The 23,987-nt window shown below is 38.8% G+C and overlaps 1 protein-coding gene across 1 annotated transcript in view; it reads right to left on the reverse strand.

Annotated features, from left to right (window-relative positions):
• The window catches only part of LOC140360516 (actin-binding LIM protein 3-like), a 64,933-nt gene extending 45,590 nt beyond the window's left edge, over window positions 1-19,343 (reverse strand). Inside the window, exons 1-3 of the mRNA XM_072445749.1 lie at window positions 19,266-19,343; window positions 13,658-13,825; window positions 609-792 (exon numbers count right to left, since the gene is read on the reverse strand). Of these exons, the coding sequence (XP_072301850.1) occupies window positions 609-792; window positions 13,658-13,825; window positions 19,266-19,284 (371 nt within the window). The 5' untranslated portion in view covers window positions 19,285-19,343. The remainder of the gene's footprint in view (window positions 1-608; window positions 793-13,657; window positions 13,826-19,265) is intronic.
• Between the last annotated feature and the right edge of the window lie 4,644 nt (window positions 19,344-23,987).

Below are 23,987 nucleotides of genomic sequence, written 5' to 3' on the forward strand. Positions count from 1 at the left end.
TACTACTACTACTACTACCACTACTACCACTACTACTACTACTAGATGCAGCCTTAATCCCGTCTGCAGCTGCTCTGTGTGAGGAAACGTCACACCTAAATCTTTGATGCAATTTCGAGTAAATATTCATGTGATTCACTTTCTATTTATAAGTGACATTTTGAACATTAAAATATTGTTTATTAAATAGTAAGTTTTAAACTGTTAATGTCTATAGTCCAATTTTTTCATCACTCAGAAACCCATACATTTTAATATAAAGTATATTCTTGAAAGTGCAACATATGACATATTACATATTTGTAAGTAATAGTATATATTTATATTTATACTATTTATATCTGACAGTGAAAAAAAAACACAATATAAAGATTACACATAATAAAACAAAAGTGAAATATTTAGTTTCCCTTCACTCTAATAAATTACTGTTTCAATGGTATATTTTACTGTAAGTGTACTTTTTTGGAGTACAGATTGAAATTGAAATGACTGGAATGATTGGAAATATTCACGATTATTAGTTTTTACGATATTCTTGTGACCTGAAACAATCACTATAATCAATTAAGCGAATAATCCTGGCCTCCGCCCTCTGTAGTTTGTACCTGCAGAGGCTGCACACGAAGCACTGTGGGTGGTAGGTGCGTCCCAGGGCGGACACCACTTCTCCGCTGATGTACTGCTCACAGCTGTCACACTGCGTCCCGTACAGCCGCTGGTAATCCTCTGTGCAAATGTACTCCCCCGAATGATGGAAGAACCCCGACTGGACCAGGTCACAGCCACAAACTGCAGGCCAAACACACACGAGATACGGTCAAGGGTTGTGACTTCTCCTCACACCGAAAGGGAAGAGTTTGAGCTCAGAGTTTAAGCAGAAGAACAAAGAAACATGTGCTTTGAAGTGGGTTTTAAGTGCAAGAAACCATTTGTGAGGACTACAAATGTCAATATAAACAACCCCGCCTAAGGCCCAAAGTCACTGGGATAGGCTCCAGTCACCCGCGACCCCGAAAGGGAACAAGCGGTAGAAAATGGATGGATGGATGTATCTACAAAACTGCAAATAGGAATGAGTTTTATTAAAGATATATTAAGATGTATTTCTGTATGCCACTTAACTCTTTAGATATGAATCAGTGGTGGAAGAAGAACAAAGCGGAAATCAAAGTATGAAAAAATCTACTGAAGTAAAACATTTGAAGTACCCCTTTTGAATTTATCTTTTTAGAGATATTTTCAGACAGATTTTGAGATCTATTAAAGAGTCAAAGCTGGTTATATATATCTTTTGTTTGTATGTTTTTGTTTACTTGAAGCTGGCGTGTTAAACTCAAACTATGGGTGGGCTAAAACAATAAAGAATGAGAGAGAGTGTAAACACTGTATGGATGGATGTGTGGGACTAGTTCTTCTAAACTGACAATGAGACATTGTTTTAATATACTAGTAATTTGTGTAGTATTTTATTGGCTTGTACCAGGGAGGAAATGAGCAGTTTTGCCATAACCCTTAAGTATTGTTCATTGTTTTAATGTGCACCCTCCCTCAATAACAAATAAACTGGACTCAAACAGTCAGAAATGTATTGTTTTGGGCCTCAAAACATGTTGCACCTGGTTTAGAAGAAGACCGAAGAGGATATTAGATGTAGACAGACACAATGGAGAAGAAAAACTGTAAGTACGGAGTCAAAAGAAAAGTTGATCTTAATTGTGGATGAAAAATATCAGTGTTAATTGGACACGGAGTTGCTCATCCCTCGAGGGCCTGCTATAAATAGAAAAGTCAAACCTTGTGTGTGACATAATCCAGTCAATTCCAGTTTCACCGTCTGCTCGGAGGTGAAGTGGTGAACAGGAGAGAGGGTCCGGGGGGCTTAAAGAGGTCAAAGTGTCCCTCTAACCCAAATAATCTGTGTCAGGATTACAGCAGACTCACAATCTACTATAATCTGTTAATTCATAGTTAGTAAGTATGGTGGGGTAGTGTCTGGCCTGTGTGTTCAACTTAATGAACACGAGAATACATTTGTTATGAGGAGAGGGGATTTTCCTACATTAAAAAGGGTATGTGTATATTTACTGTGTATAAGTGTTTTTGGTAGACTAAAGACACAGTACATTGATTAATCGACTAAAGAGAAGACGTGAAGAAGTAGATGTCTGTCCCAAAACTCCAGCTGACTCACTCCATTCTCCTTTCAGCTGTTCATTTTCATTATCCTTTTCAAATAAAATAAAAACTAGGACACCATCGACCGATCAATCAATCGACTAAACAACTACAACTACAGCCCTAAATCCTACGCTATATTAATTTGGAAAGTCCCCAGATACTTTTGATGAATTACAGTACTGATTTCAACCTCAACAACAACAAATACATATTTTAGTGCATTATTTAAAGACATAACACAAAACCTGCACTCATAAACATATCAATATCTTGAATGACCGATTTCCTCTTTTTCATAAGACATACAATCTCAACTAAAATGTTCAAAAGGCAAACCACAGTTTTAATTCCACTTAAAGCTTTAAAACTCACTTCAGGCTCTAGCTACATTTAAACTTGAACAATGAGACAAACACGTAAGAGGAGGAAGAATACGCACTCAACCTGTCTCCTCTACACAAACATGTCATGTGATCACCAGCAGCCATCTTGGTTCTAGTCGTTAATGTCAAAAGATTTAAACCGCAAAGGAAATCTGCATCAAACTACTCAAATATCATAACAAAATCTCAAACATCATTTATACGACCACACATTACATCGTACAAAACTTTTGAAAAAAACGTTTGAAAACCCAAATGTAGCTTCGTCGCAGCGAGTTATAAGTAAAATGCTAGTCAATAATTAGCATTGTCGATTAGCATTCAGGTCAAACATAAAGTACTCTAACAAATCTTCTAGAAATATTGGTTCTAAGTGTCTGAAACTGTGAATTAAGTTTTATAGTAATTTAGAGCTTTTAGTGCTTACAATAATGAACATCTTTGCGAGTAATAAGTCCACGTAAAGCTGTTAAAGGACCCGATATCTACGCTGACTGCCCTGGGGGACGTTAGTGGGCAATATGTCTCCAACCTGCTGCAATTAAAGTCTATAATTGATATGTGACGCTTAGTAACTGCTTTGTTGGGTGAAGTATTTACTCCTGAACTAGAGATTCCAGGTTTACAGTACATTTCTAAGCTTTGTAGTTGAAATTGTCAGTAAACATAGATATAGCGGCTCCCTATGGTCTTGTAAATACAGCCATAAACAGTGTGTTCCAGTCTATTATTCACAGTAAAGTAAAAGGGTCTGATCCTGTACGAGCAGCAGATCCCAGTGTCTCCCAGTGTCTCCCAGTGTCTCCCAGTGTCTCCCAGTGAATTGAACGTCTGTCTCAAATGAAGATAATGGCCTTAAGTCCAGCAAAGTGAATGAGCCGATCCAGAGCAGTGGTAAGTGGCTCAGAGACAGCAGCTCACAGACACACTATAAAGAAGACGTCTGGAGAGTTTCCCCTGTCTCGTTGTAAAAATGTCTGTAATGTTTATGAGTTTTATGAGTTTAGACTATTATGAAGTTGATGTTTTAAAACTGAGCAGCCGTTATCGTTTGAACAATAGGTTTTATAGCACAGTGTGACTCTTTTTGTGTATAAACCGTGTATTCCGTTTTTGCTGTAATAGTGTTACAATACAATACTAACGTTTACAACTCAACTTTGATACACATCAGTGGTGCCATGACTTTTATGGATGGGCAGATTTAGGGTGTGTCAATATCTAGTGGAAAACATTTGTACTCAAAAGTGAAAAAACAACAACACAAACATGAAGCTGGCCTCAAACCCTTGTCTATAGTTAATTAGTAAGTCAACTTTATTTATAGAGCACCTTCCACCGATAGAAATCACAAAGTGCTTCACAGAGAGAAATAAAAATCAGGAGGAAAGTGTACGATAAAGAATAGAGCCATAGGACAACCAGCTTGTCTAAATAAAAGTGTCCATAGCTTCTTTTTATCAGAGTCTGCCGTACGGAGGGCCATGACAGAGCGTTCCATAACAGCCTGATAGGACATGTCCCCCGGGGTTTAAAACAGGTCTTTGAGACTATCAAAAGGCCCTGACCTGAGGACCGGAGGGCCCGGCCAGAAGTATAATGGTGCAGCAAGTCAATGATATACTGAGGTCTGTTTAGAGCTCTATACGTTCAAACCAGGACTTTAAAATCAATACGAAACTGAAAAGAAAGCCAATGTAATGAAGATCTAATTGGAGTGATGTGTGTTTGTTTGTTCGCTCCGGTTAAAAACCTTGCAGCAGCGTTTTGTACTAATGCAGGCGTTTAAGTGAGGGTTTCTTTTTCAAGCAAAATGAGAAATACAAAAGTTGTGTTGCATAGTGACACACACATGTTATTAGTCAACCACAACTTGCCTTGATTGTCCACTGATACAAAGGAATCAGATAAGATATTCCTTTATTTGATCTTATTCCTTTGTATCAGTGGACAATCAAGGAATAAGCTCCATACTCAATAATAGTTTTGATATCACAATAACGATATGACAAGGCTCTTTCTTTTACAAAATAAACTTTAATTTTCAACACAATATAATATTACTTTTTATGTTTCCATGTGGTCTTTTACTAGTTCTGATGAAGCTCAAGATTGCTAACATGGTTTTGTAATTGATTGAAAAACATTATTATTGTACGTAATGAATGAGGATGATTATAAAGGTATATTCTTATAAATGTATATTCTTATAAATGTTTTGCCTTGAACAAATGGTGCAATAATAAATTACGTGAGAGTTAAAAGGTTAAAAGCTGCTTTATATAATCCTACACAAATACATAAATTCAAGCATGTTTCTAACCATGAAAGCAAAACATGAACTACAGTTTTGGCAGGATGCAACGCAAGATGTGATTTTCTCCAAGCTAAATTCCACTTTCCAAGCACAAGTAAAACTAAGACGTCAGCGCTGAACATTTAAATTATTTGTGCTTCCTCTTTGTCCCTGTCACGAGTTGTTATCCAGCTCCATAACTTCAAATGTCACTGTGACCTTTGTCCAACCATCGTCCGTCCAATTGTCCACAAGATGAACACCAGCTGCACATTTTACCCACACGTGCATGTGGCAGCTTTTCATTATTTCTGTGCTTTTCACAGCCTCATTTGTAAACTTGTAGTCGTGGCCTTGCTTTTCTTGTCGATGGAGTTCACACATTTATCACTGTCTAAATAAGAAGTGATTAAATTAAGGAAAACAAAGGAAGAGAAGCTGCTGAGGCTTGTGCTCTCTGGAGGGAGCAACAGCAAGTCCCGGACTGCCCACACAATATCAGAAACAATAATTAACATCTTCACGATGCCACTGTGTGCTCTGCAGAGAGGCAATTGTTGTTAGTGTCTTTGTTTTGCTTAGTTTTTAATATTGGCTAAAGATGCTTCTGTTTAGAAAATGTGTGTGTGTTTGTCCAGTCGACTGGATCACATTCTCTTTTTATCATCTTCTACACATAAACAAACATCGAGGTTTAAGATTCAACCTTCCGGTCGTTTATTATAGTGTTTTGAAGCCCTGGAGCGGGAGACGCCCGGAGAATTCTGATGCTGATCAGGTACTCAGTGAGGAGGGAGCCAAAGTCAAGTTACAATAGGATGCAGATGGCCCATTACAGGGCAGTTATAAAACAAAGAAGAGCAGTCTCATGTGAAACCAAAAACTCCCTTTATCAGGAGGTCCCGCCCAGTGGGCGGGGCTTACTCAGAGCAGGATATTCCCTGAGTTCCCGGACTCGGTTCACAGATTGAGAATGACCTTGGTTGAGTCGAAACGTTTTGAGTCCAGATGATGCAACAGGATTCTACAGATGCATCTTAACCTCACATGTTGTCTTATCCATGGGCTTCAGAGTGAAGAGGAATGAGCGCAGTTATGAAGGTATTCAATAATTCAAAACAAAATATTCTATGTTTTGAATGGAAATGCAAAAGTAATCAAAATGGTGCAGATTAACAGAGGCTGGAACATGTACATAAAAATGACTCTAAACTGGCTCCGCTCCGTTCACTTCATCACATCCTCAGTCCCTGAAGCGTTTATCTCACACAAACAGAAGGAGGACTCTTTGAGCCGGTGGCGATGGAGACGGAGGATTGTATTTCACAGATTTACAATGTAATTATGCAGAAAATGTCAGCTCCACGTGGGCCTTGAATCCTAATGTGAGTCCATACGTTTCCCTCTGTTACATGACATTTAGACCACCACAGAGACAGAGCGCACTTGGACATGTCGACCGAGGCTCTCAAACGAAAGGACGAGATCATTTAACCGTCTGACCTTTCACGTGTCACCTTTGACCTCTGCGTGACCCCTAATGACCCCCTCTGTTGGTCTGAACTCGAGCTTTCAGAAACTGTACAGAAAGTATTACCAGAAGAGATGTCACAATATTACATTTTACTGTTTTTGTGCTTTACCAGAGATAACTACAGTTCCTGCCACAAAAACAGAGATAAAATGATTCTTTATATTTAGATGTATTTTATTTGGACGATACACAGAAGCAAAAAGACTTATTGCGCTTCTAAAACTGTAACTTATCATTACGTTTTAGTTTCATGTATTGTGAACTGAATAATCACGATTACCGTAACCTGATAATCTTGACACTAAATATATAAAAGTATAAATAAGTCTCACTAGGGTCGATTGTCCAGAGTTCAGATGTGAATTTGAAATGTTTGTATTAATAGTAAAACTGTTCATTGTTCTTTGTTAAATGTTAAATACCTGTTTCTTCTGGGATTTATCCAACGATGTGCAGGATGTGCCAAAACAACACCTCACGAAACCCCAGAGTCTGACACATCTTAATGAATTATACATGAAAGAATATCACTGACACTTTTCCAATACTTATGGAGCGAGAGTCTAAAGAGCCTAAAGAGTCTAAAGACGTTCTGTTGACAGTTCCATCATTCTGTTTCTCTCTCGTCCTCAGAGGAACCTCGGGCAGTGACCTCTGACCTCTCGGGCTGATTCCCACAGCACCAGGCCGTGTTCTAAAGCCTTTCACGGTAAATAGAAATGTGAAACTTCATCCACGCATTCCCACATATTTCTGCAGAGACTTGTGGTGCTGGAAAGTATATTTTCTGTTGTTTAAGTTTTGTCGTTTATGTTGAAAAAAGGAAGGGGTTAAATACAAACTTTGTCTCATTCCCCTGGCAAATAATGAATGAATCTGGTCGTTTTATCTAGTTTCTTTTGAATCTATTTTTGCTTGTGCATCTGCCTGAATCATCACTCACCATGCTCAATAAACTAAAAACTAAACTAAAAACTAAACTAAAAAATAAATGAATAAATAAATAAGAATTAAAAAATAAAATAAAAAAATTAAATAAAAACTAAACTAAAATAAAAACTAAGATAAAAACTAACCAAAAACTAACCAAAAAAACTAAAATAAAAACTAAACCAAAAACTAAACTAAAAACTAAACTAAAAGCTGAACTAAACTAAAAACTAATCTTTAAGTATTTCCTGACTGCAAAGTTATTCCAACATATTTGAGGAATAATGACATAAATAGTGTAATTATTTTTGCACTTCTTTGAGCGTCACTTAATAGTTGAAGTTTTGGTGAAAATGGCATGTACTGCTTTGTCTTTTGCTGTTTATACATTCAAATTAATTGGTTATTTTCTGTACAATTGGTTAATTGGACAGAAAATAAATCAGCCTCCGTACACAAAACTTAAAAGGTGCACTATGTAACTTAAATCTCCATGGAAACAAGCAAGAAATACACACTTGCCATCACTGCATATTCTAGTGCCTCTGTGTCACTTGAAAAGAGACATGATTGCTGCATCGAGGATCACGTATTGTATCTGGATGAAAAGAAAAGAGGAAACGCATGTCTCAATGTGTCTTCTGTGTCTCTCGTGTCTTTCTCAATGTGTCTTCTGTGTCTTGAGAGTGGTTTGGACGAAGGCTGAAGAGTGCAGCTGTCAGAGAAGAGACTGTGAGAGAAGCTGCTGGACCGCTCGCTGTCCAGATCAACTCTAATGAGCCGGAAGAGGAAATACACTCGTGAAAGTGAGTTTAGGCTGTCAAATTCTGGTGATGGAGTTTTGTAGAGTTTGAAGACTTTCCACCTCGGACTGCAGGAAACTGGACATTATTGTGATATGGACATTTCTGTTGTAAATGTAATGGTTTATCTCACTAATAATATAGAACTAATACATGGTACACTTTATTTTTGAAAAGTTTCTATTAAAATAAGAGGTAATTACTGATAATACTGACTCTGACTCACTTCAACTGTAGTCAAACATCATTTTAGTCGATCACTCCAAGACAATAACATATTTTAAGTTAAAAGACAGAACGATATACTTCACGATAGGTTAAGATCACGTGATTCCTGAGCTTCATTCATTCATTGATCAGAATTCTATGGTCCGATTTAGCACATAAATCAACAAAAGCTACAGCATGTTGAGTAAGTCTGTGGAGCCAGTTTGGATATTGCTTTCCCAAACTGTAAATCTCCTCTAGACTTTTATAAAAGCCTCTGCCCTTCATCTTAAACTATGACAACCTCACGCTCTATAACGTGGCCACGATCTGCCGCATTCTTTTTCGTATCGCAGCCGTTTATCACGAGTAAACGTCCGTCGCTTTACAGACTGATGAGATGAAGAAACCCAAGGCTGCAGGTGCCTCTTCACTGCCACCGAAACTACGACCGACTGGACCCTGAAGTCTAAAAAAGTGGAGAAACAACAAGACTCGGTGTCCCGTTCTCAAGGTTTCTCATCTAACTCCAGTCGAAAGGATCATGCATCCTCCAGAAACAACCCAAGGACACTTGTGTTTACCTCAGCGCACACTAAGTGACTTCCTCCTGGCAACGGGCAAACGCACAGGACGCATTATGCTAACTCCACTCAAGCTTTTAACCCTTGTAAATGTTTCTCCTTCTCGTTTACACGCTCGACGCCGTGTTAGAGCGATCCGTGCACGTTCGGGTCATCGATATTCGGCTTCAATCAAGACGGTGATTTCCACCATCTTTACCGTTGCTCTGTGCTAACTTTGGCTGTGACTTTTCTCCCCGCAGCAAACGTCGGATTCGGAAGCGTCCAGCAGCATTTTTGGCATGAATGAAAGCAATTTTGCCGCTCTCCATAGTCAGTGCTTTGTTGTGATGATGTTTACAGTGGAAATCAAGTCACTGTCAAGTTGTTTTAGATCAATATTGTGACTTTAAATGTGCAAAATATAGAATAATGATTATAATGATGAATAAAGAACGATATAGTGGAGAAAAGCATAAGAAATCTGAAAGTGAACACGTAATAGACTGGACTTTTACACTCTTCATGGTTAGACAATCTCTTCAACAATAAATCTGACAATCCTTTCTTCTCAAACCTGTATTTAAGTTCAACCGCAGGTCATTAAAGCTGCACAACTATTGAACTTTTGCATTTGCATCTACGGCTGTGATTTACGGCCCGTCGTTCACTGCTCGAGGTGACGGATGGATTTGTTACAAAAAAGATGCAAATAAAGATGAACGGAGGAAAGAAAAAGTCAAATTAGTTGATGCAGTTTCTATAAATATGGCTTATGATGATGCAGCCAAAACTTGATGAGTAAATAACAAAAGCTACGACTCGCTAGTGCCGAGTGAAGTTGTGTTATTACTTAAAACTTGCAAACAAATCATTCTACAACCCTGCAATATTGATCAAATGCTAATCAGTCAATCAATTATTTTTGCTTGATTTAACCTGTATTTATTCTCCAGATTGAGAACGACAACCTGGTCTTCATAATATTACTTATGTTCACTCGTTTTGGTTTAAACATTTCATATCACTGCGTTTTCCTCGGCCTAACATATCTAAGACAAAATAGTGACTTGAACTATTGAAAGTTACAAACAGTTTTGAGATTTTCTAAGCTTCACATTCTACTTTGATTTGATTCTTGTGTCCAAATGTTTTCTGAAATGGTTTTTTGCACACGTTCTTCTGTTGCAGGCGAAGTCGAGAAAGTCACATGCAGACAATAGAGGAGAGAAAACGATAAGGAAATGCCGCGGCGCTGCAGACTTTGTCCTTGAGTCGGGAGCAAAAGCAGCAACAGCAGCTGAACCGTGACAGAGCCGAGGATCTGCAGAGGATCTGGAAAGAGCCGGCTGTAACTCAGTCGCATGCACGGCAGAACTGGGACTAAATTGGGACCAAAACGTGGAACTAAACCTGGGCTGACGCAAAGAACTAGAACAGCAGCAGGCCAAGTCTAGTACAGGACGAACCCACATCAAACCGGGATCAAAACCAGAACAAGTGTGAACACAAAGTCCGCGAGGTCAGCGGTCGAAAAGGTGCTCAGATGTGGGCAGAAACTCTTAGTGAAGTAACTGGAAGAGTAACTGTCTGGGCGTAACATCTGAGCTTTGTGTGATTGGGGCGAGGGAACATTTTCAAAGGAAAGACACATAAATGAGAAGAGCTACATCATAATCTGAAAGAAAATCTGTCAAGAAACACACACTTTGCTTGGGAAAGACCCAACAAAGCTTATTCAAAGAGTCAAACAAGGACAGGGGAAGTCTGTTAATGAGCAGAGGAACCGTTCTTAATGAGAAGCGTTGAAGCCGTGGCGATAACAGAAGAGGAAGCGTGCGGGAGTCGGGGGAGGGATTTGAGCTGAAGCCATCAGACCGAGCGCGGGAGGAAAAAGAGACAAGGCTTCCCAAAGGAGGTATCAATGAGTCCATCGATCTGTCCGTCCAGCCGACCTACCCCACCTTATTTGGCAAACAGTGATTTTTATTATTATTATTATTATTAACCTTTATTTGACCAGGTAAAAACCCAGTGGAAATTGCAACGTGTTGTCATGAAAACATTTACACACTAAACATGAGATATTCAAGAAAGATCAGAACAGAACTGCATTTAAAAGAAGCGAGTTCAGGTTTGACTGTTTTACCTGAACAGAACTGAAGAATCCTGTGACAAATGTCTGTGCTTTTAAATGCAGTTCTGTCCATACTTGATGTACAAACACATGAGCTCTCTAACCACAGATAGTCGCATGGATTAGACACAGTATGTTACAATGCTAACTCTATATAAAAATAATAAAAATATATAAATTGCTTTTATTTTTTTCAAATCACGTGGCCTTAGTTGGAACATAGATCAAGACAATTCACTACTGCACTTTAAAGAGGTCCACTTTGTCTTTTTTATAATGTGTTTATGTGTTTGTTTAGTTGATTGTTTTACTGTGATACTTGTTCAAAGCAGTATATAAGTAGTTCACATACTACATGCTTTAGTAATAACACGATCAGTATGAATGTTGACTGGATAAAGTAGATCCTTGTGACGACTTATACTGTAAACATTTATTACCGTTGCTCACTGTGATTGAACAAATCATTCTGAATTTGTTGAAGGGCATTTTTTGTGATTCTATAATATTCATTACAACATTTACATCAGGAAGGGCATCTGGCATAAAATCTATTCTGAATCAATGTTTGACTCGCTGCCTCTTTCATTTCATTGATTCAAACATCGACAAAATCCAATATTTTTTATGTTCGTATTGTTAAACACTTTATTCAATACTGTATTTTGTTCCACAAGATTACACGGTTTATCAAATCAAATATTGTAACTATGGGCGACAGGAGAGAGCCGGGGAAAGATTACGGGGACTGTTTTGGACCACTTCATCAGTCCTCAGTCCATTAGCCCAAAGTCATTCACAGAAGGATCAATTAGAGCTAATAATAACACATTTATATCAGAGAGAGAAAGAGCTCTGAGGCCAGTAAATATTGACCGTGTCGTCTCCTGAAGTGCACCTCGTGACCACAAGAGGAGCCACTCAAACTAATACATCAAACATCTGCTCATGGTTAAAAGTGCTTTACATTAAACTCAGCTTTGTCGCAGGCTCGCCTCTCCACAGATCTGACCTCACACTCACACGTAAGGCTTGTTGGGGGCAGTATATTGACTTAAATGTTACAGTCATTTCTACTAAAGCTGATGACGTGGCAACAGAACGGTTACTTCTTGCCTGATATTGATCATTATAATTTCAATTTAATTCAAATTTTCTTTCTCAAAGTCTGAACTCTGCCCCAAACTACATGCTTTTATTGACAAAGGACTGAGCACATGGACATAAAACATTACAATCAACAACAATAAATGTAAGATGAAAAAAGTATCGTCTCTATGTCTAAGAATAAGTGTTGTTTTATGATTACTGTAGCATCAAAATACTCGTAATAAAGCCTTGGTAGTGTGAAATGTTAGTATCATGACAGCAGCAGCAGAGTCCTGTTATGATCTGACTGTGAGGACGTTGTAATGTGCATTAAGAGTGTTATTTGCAGGAAGGAGCAGCTCTGGGATGTGTTTAACTCGCTGACTTCACAGAGCTTTTGCTGACCACAGCCCTGAGCCGGCCTTCAGCTGCTGCACACAGAAGCACAGCCGCGCTAACGCTAATATCACAATGTGTATTATACGAGACAAACTTTAACTCTAAAGGTTCATATTCATATAGATACACCCCGTTTGACATGTTTAACGACACAGAATAAAGAGCTTTGTCTGGCTCCTTGGTTTGGGTTGTTATTTTTGCCTGATCTGACCAATGGGAACTAAACTAATGACCGAATGTGTTTATTGGATTTCTACTAAATCAATGAGCAAAGCACCAAATCTTTGTAACTCTGAGGTGAGATAAGTTTGATTTTGTTCTAAATGATAAATGACCAATGAGCAAATGTATTCATGTGTGGAAATAAACTAATCTGCAAAGCGCTACTTCATAAATTATTAGAGAAATGTGTATTCTGGACCCCAAAACAGCCTTTCAACATCCAAAAACAAATAAGGATGAAGAAGAATAAGATAAACTACAGTTTACTCAGTACATTTAAATCAAAGGTTGTATAACAGTTTTTTGCATTTGATAGCAACATAAAGCTAAAGCCTTAGAGAATGTCATAATTGTACGATGAGATACATTTTTTCTAGAAGCCTTTGTCATCTAACTGTCTCTATTGCACTCTTTTCTTTTATGTCTTAATCTATTTACACCTTACCCTTTTTATTTTTTGTTTTATTTATTATTTATTTATTATTTATGTATTATTTATTTATTTTTCATTTATTATTTATTTACTATTTATTTAATATGTATTTATTATGTATTTACTATTTATTTATTTATTATTTATTTATTATTATTTATTTATTATTTATTTAAATATGTATCTGGGACTATTTTGAGGTAGTACCCTACACCTTTAAAGCTTAAAAATAGCACCTTTTAAATGTATTTTTCATTTTAATTTTGTATCTAGTAAATTTAATTGCATTTCTGTTTCTGTAATTTCTCTGTGATTTTAATGCATTTTTGCTGCTGTGTGAAGAACTTTGATTTGCCTTGTGTGTGAAATGTGCTCTACAAATAAACTTGCCTATTGCAATAATTCAATATTCCATCACGCAAACAGGATGTGGGTGTGGCCTGATGTGCGCGCGGGCGTACCAGCGGGCGTGGTCCGTACCTTGGCAGGTGAAGCAGTGGCCGTGGAAGTGCGAGGACTTGACCCGGACCACCTCCCCACGACACGCCTGCCTGCAGCGGCCGCACACGATCGGGGAGCCGCCTCTGCTGGACGCCGGGGATCCGCTGGTGTTGCTGTTCCCGCCGTAAAGGCCCGACTGGTACTGCACTGTGCACAAACATGACCGTGAACATGTCAAAACGCGTGGACCGGAAGGAGGCGCAAAAAGGTTGTCACGAGGTGGAAGCGTGTGCATCGTTTATCGACCTTTATCGTGTCTTTCTACAGAGCGAAACTGAAGCTTTGATCTGACAACACGAGCGATAAAACGTGGCGTCTTTTGCATAGATCAATGAGAGTCTCAATGTTTTTTAAAATGTATTTATTTCTAATGAGTCACATGATCAGGGTAACAAACTGAGATTCGATATTGTGATCAATTAAATCTATAAAGAAGAATAGTGGCTGCGCAGGGGGACGCGGCGGCGGTTTTGCTGATGCGCGGATTGTCAGATTTCCTCTTCGGTCCGTCTGGTCGCTCTAATCTCTGCGTATCTGCCCAAATATATTCACTGTGCTTCCAACTACAACACCATTTCTCACTGATATCTTGTACTTTTTTATCTTTTATTCGCCCACACTCTCCCCGCTAGGACACGTTCAAGCAGTAAGATTATAAAGCGTCTGAAAGTATCATAATAAAGTCGATATTTGGTCTTCTCCTCACACACAGAAGAGTAGGTTTAAGAGTAAGTTTCACCGTCTTTTCTTATGAAGCAGGTCAAAGCGAGTGGACAAATCCCTTTCTATCTACTATTCATCACTTTGAAAAGCGTTCACGTTGATTACTCTTTCCATTTTGCTTTGATCTATACTTAGAGTTGATCTGGATTATTACTTTGTTGAAGGTCTTTTTAAAAAATCCATCTCAAAAAACACTTTTTAAAATTACAGGCTGAATTAAATAGTGATTTTGCACAACATTTTTTTTACATTACTCATATGCTCGGTACATATTTTACATACAGATTATTTTGGTTGATTAAAAATGTGTACGTGGAGGAGTTAAATGATCAAACTGACTCATTACAGTGGCTAATTAGTATAGAAAGGATAATATGTCAACTATATGTTTGAGAACCTACATCAGCACTCAGATGTGATTGTGATGTGTGTGTGGTATCCTTATATTTCAGGAGGTAACTGAAGCCATCTGCTGCGTGTTCATACTTCCTCGTGATTGGTGGATGCCCCTGTCACTCACACGCAGCACGACGGAGGCGGAACATGTGGAGTTTGTGGGGAAGTGTCTGTGTTTAACCATCACGATAAGACAATTCCACCCCAATAGCAGCTTGTCGCAGGTTACAATTCAATTTTCAACATGTTTTATGGCTCAACTTGGTGTGATTGGTTTGTTAATGTCGCGTTACAGTGTAAAGATTAGACCATTTTAACACGGGAAGCTCACATCTATGGACTCGTCACATGGATGCGAGCAGCTACAGTGATCCATTCATCTCAGTTTGTTTACAGTCACTATCCTCCATGTTACACAATCTCCAACGTGAATATACAGACAGGCACAGCAGGAAGGTGACAACAACAACAACAACAGGGGAAGAGAGAGAGAGAGTGGAGTGTAGTAGATCTAAAAATGTTTTGAGAAAATTAAAAATAAAAGACTAAAACTGGGTTGTCCCTGAATAACAACAGCGAGACGATTGTGGAGGAGCTGGAAAAGCTGCAGCAGCAGATGGGAGAGCAGAGGAACAGAGACCAAAGCCACCTGTGAGGAAGAGAGGAAGAGGGGAAGGAGGGAAGGAGGGAAGGAGGGAAGGAGGGAGAGAGAAAACAGATAGGGACAGATGAGAAGCAGAGAGGAGTGAGAGGGAAAAGAGTGAGAGAAGAGCGGCGTGCATGTGTAAGGACTTATATTAACGCTTCATGATTTAGCTGAAATAAAGACGATGACATGACTGAGTTCAGATGAATATTCAGTTAAACAGTTAAGATTTAAATTAAATATCATTGAAATGTTGTTGGTCCCAAGCTTGGATGGACAGATACATTTAAAGGGGACATATTAGGGGTGACGACTTTGATTTTTTTGATTTTGTGTACACTTAAATGAGCTGTATGTAACTGTTTAGCCACAACATAATGGTTTTATTGCACTAAAAATGCATAAAAATATGTGAGCGAGCTTTTATCTCCACATAATCCACTCTTTCTCCAGTTTGTTTCCGTGGAAATGTTGTTTCCTTAGCTATAATATCCCACAGTATGCCATCAAACGTATCTTTCTACCCGGAGATGGTTTTAACTCTCTGTTTCCATGGAATTCTGCACTTTTCACCTCCTGAATGTTACATTACTGCACCTTTAAAAATCGTTATATTGCCTTGAAGAGGTTCCGGAACTCACCCGAGTCTTCTGAAAGTTCACACTTCATTGCACTTGTTTAATGCTCCTGTCACTCACTCAAATAGGTGTGGGAAAAGTGTCTTTGTTTGAGCACATTAGTGACAACGATTTGATCAAAAAAGCAGATTGTCAGGAACGAGATCACTGTATCACCCAGCCCCAGGACTTACTGTATTATGCAAAATCAACGTTAATGTGCTTTAAACCTCGTTACGACAATGCTCCCTCATCATTATTTCACTCAAAGTTGTATTTTGATTGATTCATGTTTGAGTTAATCCTGTATTGTCCTGCAACAGAGCGCTCACCTGCTCCCGATCTGCACTGGCGATTATTTAAAACATTAAGACGCAAGAATAAAACCGTCTAAATGACAATCTGCTGCTTGTCACTATGAAGAGGCGGGACCTGTTTCTATTACCAAGCAGTTCTAGATCAATATTGCAGCTTACAATGAACAAATTATAAAATGATGATCTACTTATGTTATAGATCAATACTTAACACCTAAAAAAAGCGTAGTAAGTCTCCTTTAAAACGCCACCTGAGAGGAAAAGGAAAGAAACGTGTCCCAACGTCCATAAGTTCAGGTTATTCACAGTTTATTGTCACAGTTTTGATGGCACAAACCTTGTGTTTCCCAGGTCTGTCTAGTCACATTAATGTCAGAATGTCTTTACCTTTTATCCCCACACACTCTCCTCCAAGAAACATTTAGTCCGTAAGAGCGAAAACCTTCTGAAATCATCACTATTAAGTTGATGTTTGCTCTTCTCATGTAGAGAAAGGCCAGGGTCCAAGTAGCTAATTATGCAAAAATGTAATCAAACACAATTACCTCAGTCTAAACGAGCTTTCAGTGTTATCATTGTCGTTTGCTTTATGACCACGCTAACTTATAAACAACAAGCATCTAATCGCAGACTAATCCTGCTGTTGCGTCATCGGGCAAGGCATTTCCCCCATTGCCACGAGGATGGGGAGTCAGTCTTCTTCAGAGAGTCACGTGATGTCGCTGTGACGTGTTCGCTCAGCTGATTTACACAGGTTCGGGTACCGAGTTTCCCTTCCCTCTTTCAACTGACGATGAACTGGGACGAGGGGGGCCTTTTCGCTGTCACACACCTGGCATTCTGCACTACAGGAGTCGGACTGCAGATGGCGCTGTCGTCCTGCCTCTACCGGCACGGACAAGACGCATCACGGCAACGTCACGTGATTCTCTGAAGAAGACTGTGAGTGAGCGGTCGAAACTGTCAACAGGTAAACAAAACAGAAGTCTGATCTGTGATACGATAATAATAAAGAATATTTTAAATAAGAAGCTAAATAAACCTAAGAAATTACTATTATAATTGATCGAACATGGCCATTGCCTGATATCTTGATGCTGTTTCTTGTTTCGGTCCAAGGCTGACCAGGAACATCCCACACAAGCTGCAGTTTTGGGAATTCCCTGGAAACGTACTCGTCTATGTAAAAAAAAATATATATATGTATATACATATATATATATATATATATATATATATATATATATATATATATATATATATATATATATATATAATATCTGCCTTGTTGCTTTGGAGATATGCAAAATGAGTCAAATGTCTTCAATTAAAAGTATCAAAATGACCTAAAAGAGACAGTAATCTCTTAAAAAAGGATCTACTTTGATATCCCTGCTCTTTATTGGCTCTTTTTATGGTCCAATCATATTTTGAACCTCAACCATGACATTGACAGGCACTTTGCTGATTTACTTATTTTAAAATATTATCTGAATATTGTACATACAAAATTGAGATCTTCCTTTTTGTCGCCCACGCCCACGTTTCGCCGCCACAATTTTGCCAATGTTAAAGGTGGTTTTCAGCCACCTGCTTCTCTCCATGGAGATATTATTGCATTTCCCCGCTCAAACAAATCAAAATCTTTACACTATACTAAATATGCTAATATTCAGTTTAGCTTGAATCCACTTGATGCGTGATCTGCACATGTAAACACCTCCCATCACCTACAGTAGTGTCACTTCTTTAAGTATAGATCACTCCAAGGGTTCAACTGACTTTGATTAAACTTGTTCTTGACATTGTTGAGTTGTGGCCTTTTGGAAAACGACCCCTGTGACATTTTAAGGTTGTCCCGCGAGAGGACGGCGCGAACACAGGGGGTGGGACACTGTCACTGTGGATCAGGCGGGAACATCATAACAACTGAGGCCTCAAGGGCGGAGGGGAGATTTAACACTATCAAATATTTATGGTGACCTGTGGCCTTGCAGCTAAACAGCCTGAATAAAAACATTGAGTGCTCTTGATAGGAGTCACACGCTCGCCTCCCCCGTGCAGGACATTCGGGGTGAGCTGGAGTCTGGAGGCCGCAGTAAACCAGGCGAGCTGAGGAGACTTTATGAAACGTTAGTTGGTTAAAATGCTGGAACTAACTTTATATTATATGTGTTATTATTTCAACTTGATTAACTTAACTTAATCAACATTTTAAGCACTGGTGAAGGGGATTTTGTGGCAATGCCGCTGTATTATTTCCAGACAGAGAAGATAATAATAAAATTGCTTTGTCATTATAGTGTTGACAGAAATAAGTTGCTATACGAGACGCGTGTTATGTAATTACACAGACAGAACCCTTTCGTGAACATAATACATTTGCAATAAACTACATGATCATCCTTGAGTCAAATAAACAGCTCTGCAAACTTGTGCGTGCGATTGTTGTGTTGAATCGCACTGTCAGAGCTTTCTTCTTGTTCGGTTACATTTTGACTTATACATAAACACATTTGCCGACCTAAACTAACATGTGACGACTGTGGATTTAAACATTTGACATCATATTTTGGACAGGAAACCCCCAAATTTGAGCAAAAACACAGGAGTTGGGACATCTTTAAAACGTTTACTTTTATAAATCAATGAATTACTACACACTGTTGATTGATTATTATTATGTTTTACTATTCCCAAGCACTTTTCCCTACAACATTCCTTTCACTGCGTCCTTGTCTTTGTTTCCACTCTTGCTCTGACAGACACATTACGTCCAAACACATGATGAAACGCGCTGTCACCGCCGGTCCTGCTGTAATCAATAACCTCAGCGGGAGCTCCAACTCTCTCCAAAGACTTATTGACAGCGCGGCCACAGCTCTTACCATTAGTGGAGCCGCTCATCTTGTTCTGGGCAAAAGTGGGACACGGATATTTGTATTTGGAGCAGGTTGTGCAGGTGTGAAAACGCTGCGTAATCCAAAACGCGCCTCCCGTATTCCACGCGCGTCCTTCCGGCTTTGAAACTGGGCTTTCACTCCAATTAAAAAAAAGAATAAAAGAAAAGAGCCCACGCTGCCCGGCTCTGCGTTAAACCCGAGCCGAGCCCCTTCTTCCTCCTCTCATCATCATCATCATCCTCCCGGGGTCCTTTGGCACCACTTTCTGCAGCTTCCCCCGCGGGCCGGAGCGCGTCTCTGTGGCCGGACACACGCGCCTCTCTCCCCCCCCACCGCCCCGCGGCACCGGCTGCAGCTCCGCGTCAGGCCGCGTCACAGCGAGGGCTGGAGCGGAGTTCGAGGAGGTTTTTTGTAGAGGAGTCAGGGCTGGGCTGTGACGGGGGAGACACGGGGGGAGACATGGGGGGAGACGTGAGACGGGAGCGACATCTGGCGGGTTCAAACGGTATCACACGGGTAAATGTTATAGCCCCAGTGCATATGTCATTATTTGTTTATTTATGTTGGTGAGGACAGTGCATGATAATGGACATGTTTGATATACAGGCTGTAAACACTGTTAACATCACAGTTTAGGGCTGTACTGTGCAGGTTGTGTGTCATTTGTGTGTAGTTTATGTTAATAATTGGACATGACTGTGATTTTATTTGCACATTCGGACACAATAAGCCAGGTTAAAAAGTGTGAGTTCATACGTAATGTTCATTCATGAGTTAGTAACACGTAAAATAGTTTCTTAGTTATAATTTATTTTTTATGATGTTCAATATGCTCAGAGAAGCAGAGAAATGTTCCTATGAAGAAGATTATCACAAATCCGAAGCACAATGCTTATCATGACTGAATGACTGAGTGTAAATGCTATATAACAGATAACTCTGATTTCCTTATTTGGAATAAATTCAGTGCTTCAACACAAAACATGATTGGACCATGGGTCATGATTAGATTATTGCATGTAAAATATCTGCTCTGACAGGATTATTTAGAAAGTTTTAAACATGTAGCTGTATTGAGACGCCACAAGAGGACAGTATCACTGTAGTATATACAGTACACACTGTCATCAGGTTTGTGAGAACTGTTCAGAACGATTATGGAGGTGTTTTAAAAAAAAGTTATTATTGTGATGAATTTAACAGGATTTGATGGATAAACATAAGCAAATAAATACTACCATTGAGTATTATGAATCTGAACATAGCCTTAACACTATCAGTATCGTACAGTTTATGGTCAGTAGTTTAAGCTAGTGATTTAAAAATATACTGCTGTAAACACATGCATGAAAGTTTGTTTAGAAACGCCTGTCTCTTTATATTCACTGCAGGATCCACTAAAAACCACTATTACCTACACTATTTACGATCATCAGCACAGCCTTGCCGTCACATTGGCCTGCAGCAGCTCTCACATTTAAAATATGTTTATACCATTAGTCTTCAGTGATTCCTGGCCCGGTGCCCAAAGCCTCTAACAATGTGTGCAATGTTTCCTGCAAACACTTCCTCACTGTGGCATGAGAATCCGAGCGGTCCCGGCTTTTGACATTTGAACGCTGTTTGCAGTAATATTGCACTGTTTTGCTGGAATTCAAGGTGTTTGCGTCCTCATTGGAGCGAGGCGGGAGAAGAGCAGGCCCAGATCATGGATGTATTATATTAACTACAGGGATGCAAAAGGTGGTGCAAAAAGGCCTCATTTTAAAGTGTTTGCGCCCTCGTTTCACGTTTAATGATGACACTTGATGGGAGAATATCATCTTTGCACTTTGGAACTCGGATTCACCCTCAGTTAGTTTGGTCTAGACCCGCGCCTGGTGAAGTGTCTTGCTCAAGGGCATCATTCGCATACTCTTGGGATCGTTTTCTTTAGAATTAACCTTCGTACACGTGTTGTTTTTGTACTTGTGTTTTGGTCTCGGCTCTTATTTGGGTCAGCAGTCTTTGGCCATCATTTCCACCTCCGACAATGAAGTGTGACTAAGATGAATGCTCTATTGTACGTTTGTCTGACGCCACGACAAAGGGACATTCTGTGCGCACTGATGCCTTCTGCAGATGCATGGTGAGCACAGCTGATGACACGACTGAGATAACACTTTCTCTTCAGGGCCCGGTTCAAAGCTGCAGCGTGACTTTTGTTTTTACATATGTCGAGGGTCCGGGTCAGTGGCGTCCAAACGATCTTCACCGTGGGCCACTTTGGCATGGCCCCCGCACCTTTAACACGGTTTCGAACATTCAGCGCTGTGTCTGTGCAATGTCTGGTGTTAACACTGAAAAAATACATTAAAAATACATCATGAGTATAGGTGGGCAATATATCAACATTTTAGATAATATTGTGAATGTTGGTTTGAACATATGCAAATATTGAATATCGAGTACAAAAACAGATGAAAAAACATTTAGGGTAGAGAAAACTGTGATATTTCTGCTTTTTACACAATTCACATTTGTCTGATTATCAAACCTCAAAGAATATGTTTAAAGATGTTTTAACACATTTCTGTGTGATTGACATAATATTGTCTGACTATCGTTATCAAGATTCTAAAAAGTTGTTATTGCTAGAATGTTTCCTTAAAAACATCTCTAAAACTGTAAGTACTAAGTATAACCAGCCTAAAAAGTCAGTGTGACTTAAAGGGCAAATGGATCTCTGTGTGGAGTTTGCATGTTCTCCCTGCGTCTGATTTAATCTACTTTTATGAAAAAGCTATTTCACAGCTGAGGTTTTACACATTTTGCCTGTTTTCAATGTGTTTTTTGGACTGAAAACCACCACATGAAGGACATTAGTTATGGCACATGGGTGGGTCGTGCATTTAAACTTAAACGCAGCTGTGGGAAATTTATTTCTTTTACTTCATTTATTCAATATTTTATCTTTATTTGTGTTATTTAAAACATTAAGAGCAAAATCTTATTCTTATTTATGTTGGCCTGGGCGTGCTAAAGAGCAGGGGAAGGGAGAGGCATGGACGCATAAACAATTTTCTTTAACTAAAACACACATCAGTAAAACATTTCGTCCGTAATATAACAGGGAGAGACTGTTGAGCTCTAGGTGGTCTTACTTTGAAGGCAATTTCACATGCAGAGGACACATTTTAATACAGGGAAAAAGATATATAAATAGGATAAACTGCATGTCTTATATCATTATTAGTCCATACATTTTTATGAAGAAAAATGTGGACATATTATGATTGAAATGACTTGTGAGGATGACCAAACATGTGCACAGACCCAACACCTCCTGCGTGATTTGTAATGTTTTGAGAGCCTTTACGCACCCTATAATTGAAACTACACAGGGATGAAGCAAGTGCACTCACATGGATTTACGACCGCAGAGTAATTTAATCATTTACAGAGTTGTTTTTCTAGTAAGTTTGGTACGTACATCACACGTCTCATTCATAAAAACTCTGACGCCCGAAGCATTTGATTCCATTACGCACACTTTGCCAGACCTTTTCAACAATTAAAAAAAAAAAATACATAAAAGAGGATGAACCGGACCTGCGCTTTACTGACGCTGATGTGAGAAGTGAACGCACCACTTCCTCCCAAACAGGAAAGTGGAGGTTCAGAGGAAGAGAAAACGACATCAGTGTTTAAGACAATCAAAAGGACAAGTGTGGGTTTTATAACAGTGATGAAATGTGTGTAAAAGTATGTTTTCTCTTCAGTGTCATTCAATAAATACTCGTTCCATATTTATGAGAGTAAAATCGTTTGTTTTCCTTTATAATAAAACATCACCTCATACAACATATACAGTTAGTATGTGTTTACTTTATTTAGATTGTGTAGTATTTTGTGTTTTTCACAGATTTGTTGCGTTTTGATTGAATTTGTGGATGAATAGTGTGTCTAAAACCCTGGATAAATGGAGATATAATAAACAAATGCATTAGAACTTTTGTAGAAAAAGTCTCAAATGTAATTTTTTGGACAATGTTATCAAAATCAAGAAATGTTTTAAAATTTCCAAACAGATTGATTTGTAAAATGATACATCACTTCAAGACAAAAGAGGGATTACACCATAACTTTTGTAAACACATTTCTGAATTTTCATTGTACATTTGGAAACATTAAAAACTCATTGAGAAGTGTAAGAGAATTTAGTAGATATTAAAACACAGAGGAGATTAATTTTGGCGTCCACTGCCACTGATCAACAGCATGGTTTAAAGATAAGAGGTTAGTAATTGTGGTTCAGGTTAGTTTAGTCTTTATTTGTCAGGGGAAAAAATTATCTGCACCAGATTTAGACTTTCCATCTTCAGTCGCTTGTGGTGATTACAACGATAATAAAAAGTACACATTTTCTTACAATTACAATGCGTTATAGCTCGTTATTAACATTATCTCAGTAAAATACAGCATAAAATGTCACCAGCCAATATAACGTCCACAAAAGCATGGAAATCTAACGTGTGTGTGTGTGTATGTGTAGGAATAAATCACTTGAATTGACAAATTGACAAATAAATCTAACGAAAGGAGAAAATCGAAAATCGAAAGCAGTGCGCGCAGAGGTCCGTAAGATCAATACATAAACCCTGACTACATAGTAAAAGAGGACTAGAGAGGAGCTGCCAAAACCCTTGAACTAATTTGATATTGGAA

Source organism: Eucyclogobius newberryi, unplaced genomic scaffold (assembly GCF_026437365.1).
Source record: "Eucyclogobius newberryi isolate DKJ021-1_F unplaced genomic scaffold, fEucNew1.0.hap1 SCAF_15, whole genome shotgun sequence".
Classification (NCBI taxonomy): domain Eukaryota; kingdom Metazoa; phylum Chordata; class Actinopteri; order Gobiiformes; family Gobiidae; genus Eucyclogobius; species Eucyclogobius newberryi.